General features: G+C 35.0%; 1 protein-coding gene across 2 annotated transcripts; it reads right to left on the reverse strand.

Moving 5' to 3' along the window:
* Positions 1-559: 559 nt before the first annotated feature.
* LOC117913090 (salicylate carboxymethyltransferase-like) lies at positions 560-18,609 on the reverse strand. Of its 2 annotated transcripts, XM_034828004.1 has the most exons (5): positions 18,477-18,609; positions 17,836-18,240; positions 17,701-17,739; positions 1,348-1,563; positions 560-1,220 (listed from the first exon to the last, which is right to left on the reverse strand). In XM_034828004.1, exons 1-5 carry the CDS (start codon positions 18,549-18,551, stop codon positions 861-863), a joined length of 1,095 nt encoding a protein of 364 aa, XP_034683895.1. In that variant the 5' UTR covers positions 18,552-18,609; the 3' UTR covers positions 560-860. The 2 variants fall into 2 exon arrangements, with proteins under 2 accessions (XP_034683895.1, XP_034683893.1); XM_034828002.1 differs by lacking the exons at positions 560-1,220; positions 1,348-1,563 and adding an exon at positions 16,697-17,357 and having other exon boundaries at positions 17,485-17,739.
* Positions 18,610-19,489: the final 880 nt, after the last annotated feature.

Consider the following 19,489-nt stretch of genomic DNA (forward strand, 5'->3'; position numbering starts at 1 on the left):
TTAAAATACATTTGTTTCTATGATATAGGGGCTTGATCGTGGTTTGGTTGAATCATCAACACTACAAACGTACGTGTAACATGGGATTGCAACACTAGAATGGGCTCCATGCCTTAATCCCTATGCTGACTGTGTGAGGGTGCCTTACTCCATATGTTGACGATGAGGGATATACATACCTTATAATCATTGTGGTCTCAATGTGATATATATCTTTGTGGATCGTTTTAAAGCTAACCATTTATATATATTTCAGATTTTCTAAAATATCAATGTGAAAAATCTAGTTTGCTTTTTACAACACAAGATTGCTTTATATAAATCTTAAGGTATGACATTAAGACTAACATGCCGAGAAATGTATATTTTAGCAAATGACATGTTAAGACATGTCATTAAGTTGTATTTATAAAAATTGATCTCCCTACAAATAAATAAAGGAGTGAATAAAAAAAATAAAAAAAAATTTGATCATCTCCACGTTTTTCTTTTTTAAATTTTCATTACCGACAAATGGGAATAAAAAAATACAAAAAGACGTTCCTTGAGATTTTTAAAATTTGGTTGAATATAGGATTCCCATTAGGATGCTGACAAACCAAACATATGCTAAAGACAACTACACTTCCATCGTCCAGATTTAATAATATGTTTGACAATAAAACATCGTGTCACAAAGGGGGAATCTACACAAATTGGATGGATACTTGATCATGGAAAGCTTATTTTAGTGAGGCTTACACGCACGTTCTGAAATATAAGAGTAATAAAATAAGCAAGGCAACAGTAGATAAACGTGACCAATGAAGCAGCCGCCATGTTGACTGTTGGATGAAGCAGCTTGCCCTGTTGAGTGTTGGTCATCCACGCTTAGTCATGGAAACCGTGACATTTACGAATTCAGTCTTCTCTCTGGACATGCGATCAGCAACAATCTTTTTGTACCTGCTGAACACTTCCTCTATTATTCCATCACCGAAGTGGCTTACAAGCAATGGCTCTGCAACTGCTCTCATCAACTTGGCCACGTTGTATCCACCATCTTTATGAGCATCTGATGGGGAGAATTCACCGTGGTACGCATTCCAGTTCACTTCAGAAACCTCCAGCCGATTTATGGTGAAGGATCCTTCCTTTTCAACCTCACATTTTACTTCAGCTGGGGAAGGTGTATATTGAGGAATATTGAAGGAATCCATCTTCTCCTCATCTATGAGCCCCTGCATTTAAAAATGGTTAATTAATTTACATGCAATTTCATATATAGTTACCACACAGGTGCTGTTGCTGAATGATTTGATCTATAAAAATTGGCAACATTAAGGGATGAAAGAATTAAAAGTGTACCTCTGAAACCATATCATTGAGAGCCACAGCTAAGAGCTCCCAGATATAGCAACATTCTTTGCTAGAGGGATCTTCACTTCTTCTTCCTAAAAATGTTAAAACCGTACTCCCTCCTTCTAGTAGTTCCTCCGACCGACACCTGAGAAACATGGAGAAATCCCTTTGGAATTGCTCATAGTATGCTTTAAGCACGCTTGGTGGGCTCGAACTGGCCATGTATATATGATATATGTATGTCAGCTGATGCTTAAATATCGAAGAAGAATTAAATTTAGCAAGAGACACACCTGAACTAATGAGTTTTTTGCGTAACTGGTGTCCCCATTTCCTCCCTTCATGCAAAGCACTTGAGCTACTTCCATCTCTTTCTTCCTGCCTCTTCGCTGATTGCTTCCTCTCAGTTGGAATGTGGATTATGTTGAAGGAGATGCTCCCCATTTATAGAACTTGGAGCCACGTACATCTTAGTGGAATTAATTTTTTCATCTTCTATGGGCTCTGCTTCCACCGAACCCCCGCTTGGCATAATTCAGGACTGATGTCACATTGTGGGTAGTCCTGAGTCCTGACATCCACTAGAAGATAGCACGCCACATGCTGTCCACTAATATCCGGGTGGGTCCTTGCTACCTATTCAAATATCTAGGTCGGCAACACTTCTGGGAAGAACTCTACAAAATAAAAATAGAAATACTTTAAAATCATTCTAAAAAATAATCTATTTTTAAATACAAAATCATTAAAATAGACTAAAACTTAAACCTAAAAGATTCGATTCATAATTTATATCATACACTTTCTCGTACCAAACATATGGTAAACCTTATTGGCTAGATGAGGGCGAATCGGCCTATGAGAGTGATTTTTTTTTTTTTTTTTTTAATATTTCTCCATTTTGAAATTACTTTTCATACATTTTTATGATTTATTTTATCATTTGTTAAAGTGGTAAGCAATCATTAAATACACAGAATAATTATTTATTTTATTTATTTATACTATATCTTCAACTTTAAGAGTGAATTACTTTAACTATTATTTTCTTGTAGTTACAGAAAATGTTAACCAAGAAGATATTGAGATATATCTTCAACTGTAAACTGTAAACTGTAAACTGTAGAGGGTTCAAAATTTTCTTGTAGAGGTAGAGTCAGATAGTGAGATAGAAACTGTAAATGTTAACCAAGAAGATATTAAACTTATACAGAAAATAAAAGAACTTGTGAAACATCTCCCAACCTTACATTTACCCTTAGAAAATGAATATAAAATAGTCCAAACTGATGCTAGTCAAACAGGATGGGGAGGTATACTTTTAGCAGTAACTAATATAGGAGAAGAAAAACTTTGTAGATATTGTAGTGGAACTTTTAATGATTATCAAAAGAACCTTAGTTCTACAGATTTAGAAATTGAAGCAATAATATTAGTCTTAGAAAAATTTCAATTATTTTTGAACCAAGAACAATTTACTTTAAGAACCGATTGTGAGAATATTAAAAATTCTTTGAAAACAAAAATTCCTTCAAAACTGTCCACCAAAAGATGGATAAAGTTTCAAAACTCTTTAATTGGTTTTAAACCTAAATTTGAACATATTAAAGGAAAAGATAATATATTAGCAGACTGGTTAAGTAGACAAATAATTAATAACGTTAATAATACTAATGATTGATTTCATGATTACAGGAACATGGCTCAAAGAAAACCCACAAAAGCTAGAACCTTTCAATATGGAACCATATGTCTGAACGAAGTGTTGAATCCAAATCTAAGGTTTAACTCTTTATTTTCTCAAAACCTTTTCGAAGAACATAAGGTTATTGTAGATAATTTTTGGTCTCTAAAACCACAGAGTTTTTCGAACCAAAATTTAGAATACGCTTATGGAAAAACAGTGTCAGCTTTGGCCCAACATTTACAAAACCTTCAAAACCAACTGATTGCTTTAGAAACCCAAAAATTTCAAAACCTCAAAATCCAAGAAAATCAAGAAAAACTGATAGAAGATTTAAAAACCAGTAGAGTGTCAACCAATCAAACTAGCTGTTCAAATAGTCAACCTGAAGTAATTAGTTTAATTAAGAAATCAGCTCTTCTGACTGAACAGTATAAAAGGCTTGGTGTTAAAAACATAATTGGAGATGATAACTACTCTTTTGTCAAAACCTTTTTTCTACAAAACCAGTTTAACAAAGTGTTTAAAAATCAAGAACTTTTGTATAAACATTTTAGAACTAAAAATGTCGGGATAAAAACAGGGTATATGGCATATCACGACCCTGAATTTTTCTTTGTAATATATTTAGCTTATGTAAATATGTCTATTGTAAATAAAGAAAATTTTGATTTAGTACCGCAACTTATGGGTCAGGGGATTTTAAAGAATGTTTTTATGAACCATATATCTCAAATCCCTGAAAATTTCCCTGAAAAATTGAAAGATATTTTAACCTATCTTTTTAAAACCGAAAAATATATAGATATTTCTTTTGAAACCATTCCACCTTTATTTCAACCTGATGGATCAGTAGTACCAGCCTATCACCATGTATATATAAAACATAATAAAGAACCACTTATCCCTCAACAAGAACCAGAATGGGAAATGACCCGTTCAGATGAATTTCCAGAATTTTTTACTCGTTTTAGAGCTTTTCAAATCTATGATCTTAGACCAACCCGGAATAAATTATTTCATCTCATTGGCGAAACAAAAACCATGTCTATATGGAGAGTAGAACCTTTAGAACACATTATTGTTCCAAAACCTTTTATTACTTCTGAAGAACAGGATTTTATAACAGAACTTAGTGTAGATATACCAGAACCATCTTCCTACCTCAGTGATGATGCATTATTTTGGGACAACCTGGACGATGAAAGTTATCATAATCTACAAAACGCAATGGAAGGATGATGTCAGCAATGACGACATTTGAAGCAGTAAATGCGTCTTCAACTACAAAAATTTAATGTGGCAGTACAAGTTCAGAAGCAGTAAAAATATCCACAAGCCGCGTATTCTGCATGTAATAAAAAGAGAAGAAAGAGACAAGAAGGAAGAGAAGAACAGATGAAGATAAGTCAAAAGTAAATGTCTTAAAAGTCTTTGTATTTATACCAAACTTCTGAACACCGTAAATATTTTCCTACCATCCAACCACTTGAAATTAATTCTCACCTGTCATTTGTAAATACTTTGCCTATAAATTAGTGATAGAAGTGTGCCCGAGAGTGTGTGTGAAAAAAAAAAAGGTGTGTGCAATAGTGTGCAAAGTTGTCTGTAAAAAGAAGGAAGCTCCATCTTCAGCCTTATATATTCATCAGCAATCAATAAGAAAGTAAGAATTTTCTGTTAATTTTCTGTTAAACTTTTGCCTTCATTTAAATTTATTATGTATTTTCTTACCCTTAGGGGGTAAAAAGGGGTTAAAAAGGTAAAGTAGGGAAATGAAAATTATTTGAATTATTTTTAAAGTCTTCTTTACTAGTTAATATATGTAATATACATGGATCCTTTTTATATAATGTTCTCATCAACGTAAAAAAAAAAAAAAAAAAAAAAAAAAAAATCGGGTTATTTAGAAAATTGTGGGTGTAAAATCATGTTTTAAAACTAGAGTCTTTAGTCTTAACCCTTGACCTCGAACCCGTTTTTGCCGGAAAATTGGCGTTTCAGGGAGACTATGTCTGGTCGGAAGGGGGGTATTACCTTGACACTAAGTGATGTTTTAAAATTTTTGAATTTTACTACCTGAATTTTTGAGATATCCGATTGCAAAAACTTAATTTTTAGACGTTCAAGATTTCAAAATTTTAATTTTATACGTTACAAAACTTTTACTATAAACACAGAACCTTAAGTTAATAAAATATTAAAAAACTCTTATTTTAATAAGTGTATTTTAAGTGTGTGAAATTTTTACCTTTAGATAATTGTGTATGATATTATGTTAGGTGATGAGTAAATTCGTCAAGCTAAGTACTTCAAGTTTTTGAGCACTTCTTCAAGGTAAGGGAAATTAATGTAGATTTTTATAAAAGAAAATAATTTTCTTTTTATATTGTATTTTGAAATGTGTAAAAATATTATTTTTATCTTTATGCATGGATCAAATATGTGTTTTGTATGAAAAGTATATTTAAGCATTTTCTTTGTTTATAAAAAATGAAAAATTTAGGAGATATGATGTTTTGTTTTGTAAGTTTGAATTAATGATATAAAGTGTTTGACTTTACATTATATGACCCTAGTCAATGGGTTATAAGCAATGTTTTCAAAACCGGACCGGTGATCAAACCGGAAAAGTTACCGGTTCATGGTTCACTGGTCGGACCGGCGGTCGAACCGCGGTCGAATCGGTGACGTCATAAATATAATATATATATATATATATATATATATATATATATATATATATATATATATATATATTATTAAAATTAAAAATAATTATAAAAAAATTTAAAATATATATGAATAAATTAAAATCAATAATATTTATCAAATTAAATTATATTAATATTTTTAATTTTATTAAATGATATATGTAAAATATTTAAATGTGAATATATTAAAAATAAAAATTTAAACTAATTTTATAATTTTTAAAAATATTATATTATTTTTATTTAATAATATAAAAAAATTTAAAATCCAATATATATTATTTTGTTTGGCATGTTACATAGCTGAAGGGTGTGGCCGAGTGGTGTCCTAGGATAGCCATAGAATTTGGGGTCCAAGTTCAAATCCTCTTGGAGGGATTTGTTATTTTTTTTTTCATTCATTAGGTTGGTTGGCAATCCCACATCGGATTGTAAGAGGAATGAGGGTGCAAAGGATGCCTATAAAAGGCATCCTCTTGGAGGGCCAAGGTATTATCTCATCTGGTGGTTGGGATCAAGAATCGGCCCACAATGTGGTTGGGTGGGGTGTGGGCTTTGTCATTATTAGACAAGGCCCAACATGGTTTTGCCCAAAGTATTTTAATTTATATTCAAGGGAGCCTGGTTTAAATTGAACTGTTCGGTTCGATTGGAACCGTCCGGTTCCACCGGGTCACCGGTTTGACCGCCGGTTTAAGCGGTTCGTTACCGGTTTAATCTTCAAACAGTTTGATAGGGCGAACCGAACCGGAGATGTGACCGGTCGACGGTTGAACCGGCCGGTCCGGTCCAGTTTTTAAAACATTGGTTATAAGTTCCCAGATGAGGTCCCAACAACAACAGTAGAGGCAACGAGGCTAGCAATATTAGAGACATTCTTCATTCTATGCTAGAGGTGAGTAAGGTGCTCAGAGGGCGACTATTGCTAAAGTATGTTATGGTTGTGGGGTAGGAGATCATTTATGGAGGGATTGCCCATTAAGGGGTGCACGACAAGCTCAATTTAAGCCATAAAGAGGTCCTCAGCAACAACCAATATTGCATTTCCAGCCTCCTCAATTTCGCCTACCCTACTACCAGATGTCGCAGTTATCCCCAATAATGTAGGGAGCCTGGAAAACCACTATGAGTAGTCAGACTCCATCTTCTCAAGGATCGAGTGCTAGAAGTAAAGGGAGGCAGGTGACAAGTAGAGTTTTTGCCTTGACCCCAATAAAGCTAGAGAATGACGTCATTTTGGTGGAAAGTATGGTTTTGGTCTATAGTACTTAGGTGCGTATTTTGTTTGATACTGGTGCAACTCATTCTTTTATTTTTGCATCTTGTGCTAATATATAGGGGATGAAAACGAAAATAGTAGAAAATTCATTACTTATCGAATCCCTTATGGGTACGAATTCTAGAGTTGATAGAATATGCAAGGAGTGCATTATTACCTTGGTAGATAGAGCACTTAAGGTGGATTTGAGGATTTTGGATATGACTAGGTATGATGTTATCTTGGGAATGGATTGGTTGACAATGTATAAAGCACTTATTAATTGTCATCATCGTAGGATAATATTTTGTCTGTTAGATGGATTTGAGATTTGTTTTGTTGGGGGGAAGTGTATTTGTTTTGCCGTTTTCGCAGTCCGATCCATGCTATTAGTATGTGTTGAGGAAGTCCTAGCTTATCTTTTTAGTAAGGAAAAAACCTAGAAGGACATTACAAAAGTTCTATTAGTGGGGAAGTTTCAAGATGTATTTCCAGGTGAGCTACAAGGTTTACCACCATATAGAGAGTTTGATTTGTCTATTGAAGTATATCCAGGAATGGATCCTATCTTAGCAACCCCCTATAGGATGGTGCCTCTTGAGTTGAAAGAATTGAAAACTCAATTTGAGGAATTGTTGAGTTAAATTTTTATTCGTCCAAGTACATTACCATGGGGAGCCCTAATGTTGCTTATGAAGAATAAAGATGACACATTAAGGTTGTGTATTGGCTATAGGAAGTTGAATAGAGTTACTATGAAGAATAAGTATCATCTTTCAATGATAGATAATTTGTTTGATCAGTTGAAGGATGCGAAGTGTTTTAGTAAGATTGAATTGAGAATTGGGTATCATCAATTGAGTGTTAGAGAAGAAAATGTCCCTAAGATTGCTCTTAGAACGAGATATGGGCATTATGAATTCTTAGTCATGCCTTTTAGGTTAACTAATGTCCCCGCTACTTTTATGGATTTAATGAACATAATATTTTGTGCTTGCTTGGATCAGTTTGTGATTGTCCTTATGGATGACATCTTGATTTACTCAAGGAGTTTGGAGGAGCATAAGTAGTATTTGGTGACCACCCTTCGAACATTAAGAAGACACCAATTATATGGAAAGTTGGACAAAAGTGAGCTTTGGCTTACTGAAGTGAATTTCTTAGGCCATGTGGTTTCTGAGGCAGTAGTAGTGGACCATTCTAAGGTGGAAATTGTGCAAGAGTGGCAAAGGCCTACAAATGTATTTGAGGTTAAGAGTTTCTTGGGATTGGCTAGATATTATAGGATGTTTTTGGAAGACTTCTCTAGAATTGCAACACCGATGACTCGGTTGACTAGAAAATGAGTGAAATTTGAATGGAATGATGAGTGTGAGAATGCTTTCCAAGAGTTGAAGTGGAAATTGACCACTATTCCAGTGTTAACTACTCTTACTAGTGGAAAGTTGTTTACGATTTAATGTGATGTTTTTATAGTAGGGTTATGGTGCGTGCTAATGCAGCAAGGAAGGTGATAGATTATGCCTCAAGGCAATTAAAGTCGCATCAGCGGAACTATCCAACACATGATTTGAAGCTTGTAGTAGTGGTGTCTGCCCTTAAGACTTGGAGACACTATTTGTATTGAGAGAAGTTTGAGGTGTACTATGATAATAAGAGTTTGAAATACATCTTCACTCAAAAGGATTTGAACTCTAGTCAAAGAAGATGGATGGAGACATTGGAAGATTATGATTTTGCTCTTCATTACCATCTTGGAAAGACGAATGTTGTAGTAGATGCCTTGAGTAGGAAGAACTATGGTAAATTGCCTAGCTTGTAGTTGAGAGAGTTTGAGATGCATGCAGTTACTAAGGATTTTGAACTATGTTTTGGTTGAGAAGTATAGGGTCCATGCTTGTACAGTATATCAGTTAGACCATTGATTATCCAAATAATAGTGGAGACCCAATTTCATGATGAGCTTTTAGAAAAAGTTAAAGCCCAGTTGGTAGAAGGTGAAGCAAATGAAAATTGGTCTATACATGTAGATAGGAGTGTGAGATTTAAAGGAATATTGTGTGTGCCAAGGGATGTAGAGTTGAGGAATGAACTTCTAGTAGATGCTGATAGAGCAAATTATACCATCCACCCTGAGAGTGCCAAAATGTATCAAGACTTAAAGAGATAATTTTGGTGGAGTGGGATGAAAAGAGACATTGCTTAGTATGTAGCCAATTGTTAGCAAGTGAAAGCTGAATGCCAAAAACTAACGAGATTGTTGCCAATTTTATCTACACCTGAGTGGAAGTGAGATCATATCACTATGGACTTTGTGATAGGGTTGCTAAGAATTATAAAAAAAAAAAAATGGAGTTTGGGTGATTGTGGACCGTCTTACTAAGTCAACTCATTTTCTAGCCATGAAGACTTGACTCCATGAACTCTCTTGCTAAGTTGTATGTATAGGAGATTGTGAGGTTGCATGGGATATCTTTGTTTATAGTGTCTGACAAGGACCCTAAGTTTACTTCTCAATTTTGGCAGAGTTTACAAAGGGTTATGAGCACCTAATTGAATTTTAGCATCGCTTTTCACCTTCAAGACAAATGGTCAGTCAGAAAGAGTAATCCAAAATTTAAAAGACATGTTGAGGACTTGTGATTTGGACTTTGAAGGGAATTGGGTAGACTACTTACCTTTGGTAGAGTTCGCTTATAACAACAATTACCAATCTAGTATTGGCATAGCACCTTATGAAGCACTCTATGAGAGACCTTGTAGATCACCCTTGTGTTGAACAGAGTTAGGTAATTAAGAGTTGTTTGTTGGGACCTGAGATTGTCCAAGAGACTACGAAAAAAATACAACTCATCAAGAAAAAACTTAAGATCGCTCAAGATAGATAGAAAAACTATGCAAACCAAAGGAGAAGGGCTTTGGAGTTTTTAGGAAACGGATTGGGTTTTTATTAAGGTGTCCCCTCGAAGAGGCATATTTCGATTTGGGAAAAAGAGGAAGTTAACTACTAGATTTGTGGGACCGTTTCAGATCAATAAGAGAGTAGGCCCAGTGGCATACAAGTTAATATTGCCTTAATAGTTGTCCCACATACATGATGTCTTCCATGTATCAATGCTAAGTGATTCGTTCCCAATTGGTGTCTCAGCTGATTCATGTCCAACTGGTGCTCCTTGATTGAGGGAGTGATCAACAAAATTTATAACCTATATCACCATGCATTAGGATAGCTTTAGCTAATATAGCATAGTGGCTCTAGGATCGTTGACCGAAAATTTCTCTATTGTACCAAAATACTTAGCCTTTTTACGTAGTGACTCTAGTCAAGAAAAACTAGAGAAAGAGTCACTACGACTTTTGTAGTATTCCGGGTATCGTTCTCAAGGACTGGCTTATGAAAATTGTCAATACTAAAATAAATGAATTGTTTTTGTTTAAATCCTTAAGTGAAAAACAATATGTGAATAATGTGAAACCAAGTAAAAGAAATTCAATTAACAAGAGAAAATGAATATTGATTTTAAATTCAATTGATTCAAGTTTGGGGTTTTCCACAATCCAACCTAGGGTATAGAAATTATAGAAAACAAGGGTATTTTAAGTAATATGATCTTAGGGTTTTGGGATCCTTGGCCACTCGCGATCAAGTTGGGTTTTATAACTCAAAATTGCATCCGAAACCTAATTTTTCCTTTTTCAAACAGATTCCTAAAACCATCAAATGAATGAGATTGATTATCAATTTAAGATTTGGCTTTTTAACCCTTCCTACTCCTTATAGCTTTGTTTAGGGGCAAATAACGGTAGATAAGGCGAGGATAACTAATGATCAAGAATTATCAAGAATCACTAGTATCAAGTAATAACCTACCGTATCATTCCCTAAACGAACTCACAAGGATAGGATAAAAAAAATAATAAATTGTTACCCAACCAATAATTAATCTCATTGTTATAGTAATTTACCCATTGTCCCTATAGGTTTCCTAGCCCTTAGGTTTTTATGCTTCAAGCCCCAAGTTGGCTCTTAGCCTCTCATGGGGGTGATGTCACATTCACAATCCATAATAGGGTAAAAATCCATAATTTGAATCAAAAGAAACTAAAAACAATATATTCAATAAAGAAGAAAAAGAAAACAAACCAAAGTTCTCGTCTTCTTCCCCCTTCAATGTCAAACTCTCCAGAAAAAAAAATCCAAGATTCCTAAAACCTAGAATTGAGAGAGTTTATATAATATCCTCAATTACCTAACATGTGGCACACTCTCATTGGCCACTTATTACAAAATAATTTCCTAAAAATGATTAAAAAATAATAAAATGGTGATTTCTAGTCGTGTGGGGTCCACCTAGGGTGGATGGAGTGCTTTAGATGCAATTCCCGAGGTAGAGGAGGTGGAACATCAAAGTGGCAGTGGGTGAATTAGAAATTGGTGTCATTTCGAAGTGGATTTCGAATCCATAAGTTGAATTCCGAAATCATAAGTTGAATTTCGAAATCATTTCGAAATGACCCTCCAGCTTGGTGTAGTTGTCTTCAAATGGCCATAACTTCTTCATTTCAGCTCCGATTTGCAAACCGTTTAAAGTGTTGGACTCCTGACTTCCCGAGCTTCGAAAATATATATAGTATGTATATAATGGACTCCAGAAAGTGCTCCAAATTTGTCCTCAAAGTCAGAGTATATAATGCCATCAGATTTTTGAGTTCTAAATTTCCATGCAGCTCAATCTTGCTTTATGCCTCACTTCCCATGCTTTCATGCCTTCTTTCTTACTCCATAATGGTCATTTATCATCCTCCAACCTCATGATATCCTTGTTTTGCCTTTCCTTACATTCAATGAGTCTTGACTCACTTATTTCCTCATTTAGCCCTTTCTTGATCTTTCAAAATCTAAAGTCATTCAATTTGCACAATTTTCTTCCCTTGAACCTGAGATAAATCTCCAAAGTATAGATTAAACTCATGGATAGGGCCTTAGCATTGATTTAGGTCAAGTTGGGTGATTTGAATGTCCTTTGGTGCACAAATCATATCGAATATGTGCCATTAGAGCACATATTTTGGCTCCAATCAATCGTTCACTGGGAAAGGTTTTCAACTCTCAACTGATACCAATTTAAAGTTAAATTGGTGCTTTTTCATTTCAAGGTTAGCTTAAGAAATAAAACACAAACTTTGTTTAAATGAGGTTTTGTTTAAAGCTAACTAACAAGAAAGTAATGGAAATTACTTATGAAGAAAAACATTCCTTGGAGGTTTAGGTTCACAGGGGAGGTTCCTTATGCCAAAAACAGAGCTCCGGTCATTTGGTTCATTTCCTCGCATTAGAGAATTAACATATAGTCGATTCTCTAACCGGTGTTGTACAGATGTAACCTTTAAATGGATTTCAGCTCTAATTCCCTCTCACTGATGCAACTTGCAATGGCTCGTGCCTCTCACCTAGCATTTGCCATTCAAGGTAATCTTTAACTTTGGACTTCCCTTTTCAAGCTCGCAAGAGATAACTAATGGATGTCTCCTTGGAGTCCAAAAGCTTACCAAGTGTTGGCAATTCTAGAAAATCCTACCTTCAAGTCACTTCCCAAAAGCTTGCAAGAGGTAAACTAGTGCATCTCCATGGACGGAGATCACTTGCCTTACCACGTGTTGGCTCAAGTGAATTGAAGGTGTTTTAAGTTAACTAAAAACATAAAAATCATTAAAGGATCACACTTTCTCTTCATTAATGGTTGAAACCACAAAGCTACTAATTCTTGCACTTGGAACCTTTCCCGGCAACCTTAGCTCCAAGGAACTAAAAGTCTAGCCACTCATTCTCTGAGGAAACTTCCTCAGACCTTGTTTGGCTAGAAAGAAAACTAACGAGAAAACAAATATATGAAGGAAAAACAGAGCAAGTGCTCTGTAAAATATATTTCTTTCCACCGATTACATAATAATCCTTCTAAAGAAAATTACAAAATTATATATGAGGTTATTCACCCTTTTTCTTACTTAAAGACTAAGAAATCCTATGATAGGTGGATTACAAGGAGACTTTGGGGATTTAGACAACAAATATCTAAAGAAAAATATCTCAAGATGTCGGTTGGAAATATCAGGAAGCTTCAGGAGAACACCGCGGCACTGTATACTGAGAGAAAAACTCTCCGGGTAAGCGCTATCAAAGGATCTGGATATGTTTGACCGGAAAAGTTGAAATGTCCTTCTCTCCCATCCGGATGTCAGGCGCCGGATGCGAAATGTCGACGGACGGAATTCCTCCCCGGGTGGAATGAGCTATGCCGTAAGGAGGACCGTCTACGTGTGCAAGGTGTAGGGACCCCTCCCCCTGATGACACGGAGCCCGTAAGGCTATCCGGATCAACTCCATCCGGATTCCCCAAGAAGACATGTGGCGCACTCTCCTATCCGGACTCCCTCAGGGAGAAACACACGACATTCGTGGACATCACATCCGAACGATAACATGTCCTATCCGGATATGTTGTCCGGATCATTGACTAAAGTGAGGTTCCGCCGCCATCCGATGGTGTGTCCGGACGCCCTGTCCGGACATCTTTTGCTCATTGCATTCCGGATTTGCTTATGGCAAAGGACTTCAAAGCTTCGATTCTTCATGTTTCTGAGCTTTCCATTGCTTTGCCATGGATTCCAAAGAATTCTCATCAATCTCAAATTGCTTTGGCGATCAAAAAGCTATCAAAACACCAAAACTTAACACATTTGATTAGAATTGATTGCAAGGGTCCTTAATATGTTAATTGGGTTAAAAGGTGATAACTACTACTCAAAAGTGTTTAAAAGTTACAAGCTATCAAATAGCACTTTTTTGAGTAGTAATCACTAAGGAAGTGTACTCCAAATCCAACTTGGGTAGTTGACTTGCAAGATGTTCAGATTAGTGAAAATACATCTTATGTGGAGGAACCTTTGCAAATTTTGGAAGTTGGAGAGCATATGTTTAAGAACAAGGTGATTCCCGCAATCAAAGTGCGATGACAACACCATGGGATTGAAGAAACCACTTGGGAACCTGAAGAAGAAATTAGGCAACACTCACCGCAACTCTTCTTTAATTTTTGAGGTAAACTCGTTTAAATTTTGAGACAAAATTTCTTTCAAGGGGGTAGAATGTAATGACCGAGTATTTAAGCCATGTTGGAATTTCAAGTTTAAAAATTCTTCCTTTTTGGTGGTGGTGGTTGAAAAGTCAAAAAGTAGTTAGAAAACACGTGTCAATTTTGGATTGACGGAATTTGAAAGATTTTATTGGTCAATCAAGCGAGTTGAATTTTCGTGTCACGTTAGCTATTTAGCAGGAAATTTCTTAGGATTGTAGAAATCGAATTTTTTTTCCTGAAAAATGAAAAACGAAAACGAAAATAAAATGAATTGAATTAAGGAAAAAAAACTAAATTAATATAATATAATATATAGACATATATTGTTTTTGGGTTTGGCTGTCACCACCTTTAGTGGCTCGTTTAAATAGAAAAGAAAAATGATGAAGAAAGTAGAAAATGGAGAAAAAATTATAGAAGAGTCTTGGCGACTGCAATGGAAAAAAAAAAACTACTTTTCGACTGGTTGTTTCAATGGCCAAACATCATCCTTTTCACGAGAAATTTTAAGGGAATACTTTACTCGACACGCGGAACATTCATAATGTGTCGGATTTCGTTTTCAACGATTGGATCGTTAGATCTGTGGTAGACGGTTTTAATACTAAAAAATTAATTAAATGCCCTTTTATAACAAAAATTATTGATTTGTGAATTTTTTTAGAAATTTTGTGATGATGAGATTTTTTTTATGCTTGTTAAATGATTGTGCTTGGGTTATTAAAATTAATGGGATCATTGAGGATAAATGAAATTATGGTAGAAATTATGTTGGATTGATATTGGGTTTATTGAGAACTAATTGAGATGTTTTTGGTAATTTAATTGTGAAAAATAATTGTATTTGGTTATTGAAATTATTGGGATTGTTGAGAATAAAAGAAATTTTGGCATACATTATAATTTTATTGATGTTTGGATTAGTGAGAATTTTGTATGACATTTGTGGATGATGATATGTAATTTAATTGCATTTCATATGCATCATGGTTGTGTGAAGGAAAATAAAAATTTGTTGTAAGGTTGTACAAAATAAAAAGGAAAGAAAAATAAAATAATGATGAAAAGTAAAGGCCCGTGAGAGGTGAATTAAGAAGGGAGTGAGATCCTTAGGGTGAAAGACCCAAAAATTTACCCTATGAATACTCTGAATGGGGAGTGTATTTAGGTACAGACACGTTTTCTTTGGTGAAAGCTCGAGAACAACAATACTTTTAATGCATGTGTGTTACATATCCACATGCATTTTATTAATTGTTGAAAATTGTTGAATTGTTATAATTATAGAAACTGAAATGTTTGGGTTGATCAAATTATGGTAGAATGTTTATTTTTTGTATACTTGAACTTTAGTAATCCCAAATTAACCTTTCCTTGGGTGTAAGACACCCTACTGAGTAATGTGAAATGCTCACTCTTTCCTTCTTATATATATTTTTAAATGTAGATGTGACTCATAAAGATCCACAAATGGGACATGAAGGGCTTTAGGATGCCTCAGGAGATTTTGGAGCAACATAATGAATTGTAGTGTAGTTGTTATGTTGGTTTATTTTGGGACTTGTATTAGCAAACTTTGAAATTATATATTTGTATTGAAACTTTATTTTGATTAATTTGCTTATATTGTGGACTTTCATTTTAGACTTGAGTTGGAGATTACATTGTTATTGAATTTCCTTATTGCTCTTAAGTAATGATTGGTATATTTATAAATTGGAATTTTAGTTAAAGGAAACTCTAGTGTGATTTATGTTTAAAAGAAAAAGAAAATTAAGAGCATTTTAGTTTACTGTCAGCTTGGATTATGAGGAACCTTTAGGATCAAACCTTTGACTTGGGATCATGGGCCAAATTCTGAGTCACCCAAAATTTGGGTCGTGACAACTCTAAGCCTTCAACTATGTACTTCAAAAAATAAGGAAGAGAAAAAGAGAGTATCCTAAGTTTATGGGGTAATGACGCCAAGGGTATTTGCTTTTCTCATTTGATTTGTCATTGTCTATTTAAAATACATTTGTTTCTATGATATAGGGGCTTGATCGTGGTTTGGTTGAATCATCAACACTACAAGCGTACGTGTAACATGGGATTGCAACACTAGAATGGGCTCCATGCCTTAATCCCTATGCTGACCGTGTGAGCGTGCCTTAGTCCATATGTTGACGACGAGGGATATACATACCTTACAATCATTGTGGTCTCAATGTGATATATATCTTTGTGGATCGTTTTAAAGCTAACCATTTATATATATTTCAGATTTTCCAAAATATCAATGTGAAAAATCTAGTTTGCTTTTTACAACACAAGATTGCTTTATATAAATCTTAAGGTATGACATTAAGACTAACATGCCGAGAAATGTATATTTTAGCAAATGACATGTTAAGACATGTCATTAAGTTGTATTTATAAAAATTGATCTCCCTACAAATAAATAAAGGAGTGAATAAAAAAAAAAAAAAAATTTGATCATCTCCACGTTTTTCTTTTTTAAATTTTCATTACCGACAAATGGGAATAAAAAAATACAAAAAGACGTTCCTTGAGATTTTTAAAATTTGGTTGAATATAGGATTCCCATTAGGATGCTGACAAACCAAACATATGCTAAAGACAACTACACTTCCATCGTCCAGATTTAATAATATGTTTGACAATAAAACATCGTGTCACAAAGGGGGAATCTACACAAATTGGATGGATACTTGATCATGGAAAGCTTATTTTAGTGAGGCTTACACGCACGTTCTGAAATATAAGAGTAATAAAATAAGCAAGGCAACAGTAGATAAACGTGACCAATGAAGCAGCCGCCATGTTGACTGTTGGATGAAGCAGCTTGCCCTGTTGAGTGTTGGTCATCCACGCTTAGTCATGGAAACCGTGACATTTACGAATTCAGTCTTCTCTCTGGATATGCGATCAGCAACAATCTTTTTGTACCTGCTGAACACTTCCTCTATTATTCCATCACCGAAGTGGCTTACAAGCAATGGCTCTGCAACTGCTCTCATCAACTTGGCCACGTTGTATCCACCATCTTTATGAGCATCTGATGGGGAGAATTCACCGTGGTACGCATTCCAGTTCACTTCAGAAACCTCCAGCCGATTTATGGTGAAGGATCCTTCCTTTTCAACCTCACATTTTACTTCAGCTGGGGAAGGTGTATATTGAGGAATATTGAAGGAATCCATCTTCTCCTCATCTATGAGCCCCTGCATTTAAAAATGGTTAATTAATTTACATGCAATTTCATATATAGTTACCACACAGGTGCTGTTGCTGAATGATTTGATCTATAAAAATTGGCAACATTAAGGGATGAAAGAATTAAAAGTGTACCTCTGAAACCATATCATTGAGAGCCACAGCTAAGAGCTCCCAGATATAGCAACATTCTTTGCTAGAGGGATCTTCACTTCTTCTTCCTAAAAATGTTAAAACCGTACTCCCTCCTTCTAGTAGTTCCTCCGACCGACACCTGAGAAACATGGAGAAATCCCTTTGGAATTGCTCATAGTATGCTTTAAGCACGCTTGGTGGGCTCGAACTGGCCATGTAAATATTCCCTTTGTTACTCTCCAGCCCTCGAGGAACCTGAGGAACAATTGAAATTTCTAACTCACTTGCTTTCTTTTTGGTTTCTAATAAATCATCATAAGCCAGTATTTTTAATTAAAAGCAAAGAGTCACCTGAGACAACCATTGGAGACTGTAAGAAGAATGGACAAAATGAAGACTTTTGCTGGGGAAGAGCCTGCCGTAGAAAGAGCCTGGAACTCCGGTTACAAAACATGATTCAGCGCTTGCTCCCATTGTTTTCTGAAGATCTTTTTGGAACTTGGGCAAGGATTTGAAAATGGTGTTGAAATCATTTCCCGGCAGATCATTCAAAAACACTTGAATTTCGGGCAATTGACGCCCCATTTTCTTCCCCACCTTGTCCACTGTAGTGACAACTTCCAAGACTGCAAAAAAAGTGTTGGGTCCAGAAGAACAGCCCAAGTCTGCGATGCATAGGCTGGCCGGAAAGTTGTTGCAGTAGAGATTTGTTATGGCGTCCTCGATTATAGGCTTTGTCAAGGATATTACTTTTTTCTGCACCAATAAAGTGGAACTTGTCATAATTGAAAACTTTTCAGAAAAACGGCAGTATATTGTACCTGCGTGATAAAAACACAAAATCTGGAAGTGCATGGGTGCTACAGATCAATCAGCATGTCTTGACTATTCATTCTTTAATTTAAGAAAAGGAAACAGTGCATATATATAATATATGCATGTCAGCTGATTCTTAAATAACGAAGAAGAATTAAATTTAGCAAGAGACACACCTGAACTAATGAGTTTTTTGCGTAACTGGTGTCCCCATTTCCTCCCTTCATGCAAAGCACTTGAGCTACTTCCATCTCTTTCTTCCTGCCTCTTCGCTGATTGCTTCCTCTCAGTTGGAACGTGGATTATGTTGAAGGAGATGCTCCCCATTTATAGAACTTGGAGCCACATCTTACTGGAATTAATTTTTTCATCTTCTTTGGGCTCTACTTCCACCGAACCCCCGCTTGGCACTAGTGGAATTGATAATTCAGGATTGATGTTACATTGTGGGTAGTCCTGAGTCCTGACATCCACTAGAAGATAGCACGCCACATGCTGTCCACTAATATCCGGGTGGGTCCATGCTACCTATTCAAATATCTAGGTCGGCAACACTTCTGGGAAGAACTCTACAAAATAAAAATAGAAATACTTTAAAATCATTCTAAAAATTAATCTATTTTTAAATACAAAATCATTAAAATAGACTAAAACTTAAACCTAAAAGATTCGATTCATAATTTATATCATACACTTTCTCGTACCAAACATATGGTAAACCTTATTGGCTAGATGAGGGCGAATTTTTTTTTTTTAAATATTTCTCCATTTTAAAATTACTTTTCATACATTTTGTATGATTTATTTTATCATTTGTTAAAGTGGTAAGCAATCATCAAATACACAAAATAATTATTTATATTATATCTTCAACTGTAAGAGTGAATTACTTTAACAAAGGAAAAAATTAAGAACAACCCATAATAAGTACAAGGACATGAGTCTACTTTATTTTAACATTGATGCCTCAGTTCTAGTATGAACATTAGACCATGTCTCAGGGAAATAGTCTAAAATTTCTTCTCACTGAGAAAAGTAAAAGCGGGAAAGTGTGAGAAAGGGTGAGAAAATGTAAAACTGATGCATTACTTCTTGTACCATGTATCATATTGTCTAATGTAAGTTCTTAACAACTATGTTTATTATGGTAAATGTTTGAATTTGTAAAGCTAATTAAGAATCTAGTATT

Source organism: Vitis riparia, chromosome 4, assembly GCF_004353265.1.
Source record: "Vitis riparia cultivar Riparia Gloire de Montpellier isolate 1030 chromosome 4, EGFV_Vit.rip_1.0, whole genome shotgun sequence".
NCBI lineage: Eukaryota > Viridiplantae > Streptophyta > Magnoliopsida > Vitales > Vitaceae > Vitis > Vitis riparia.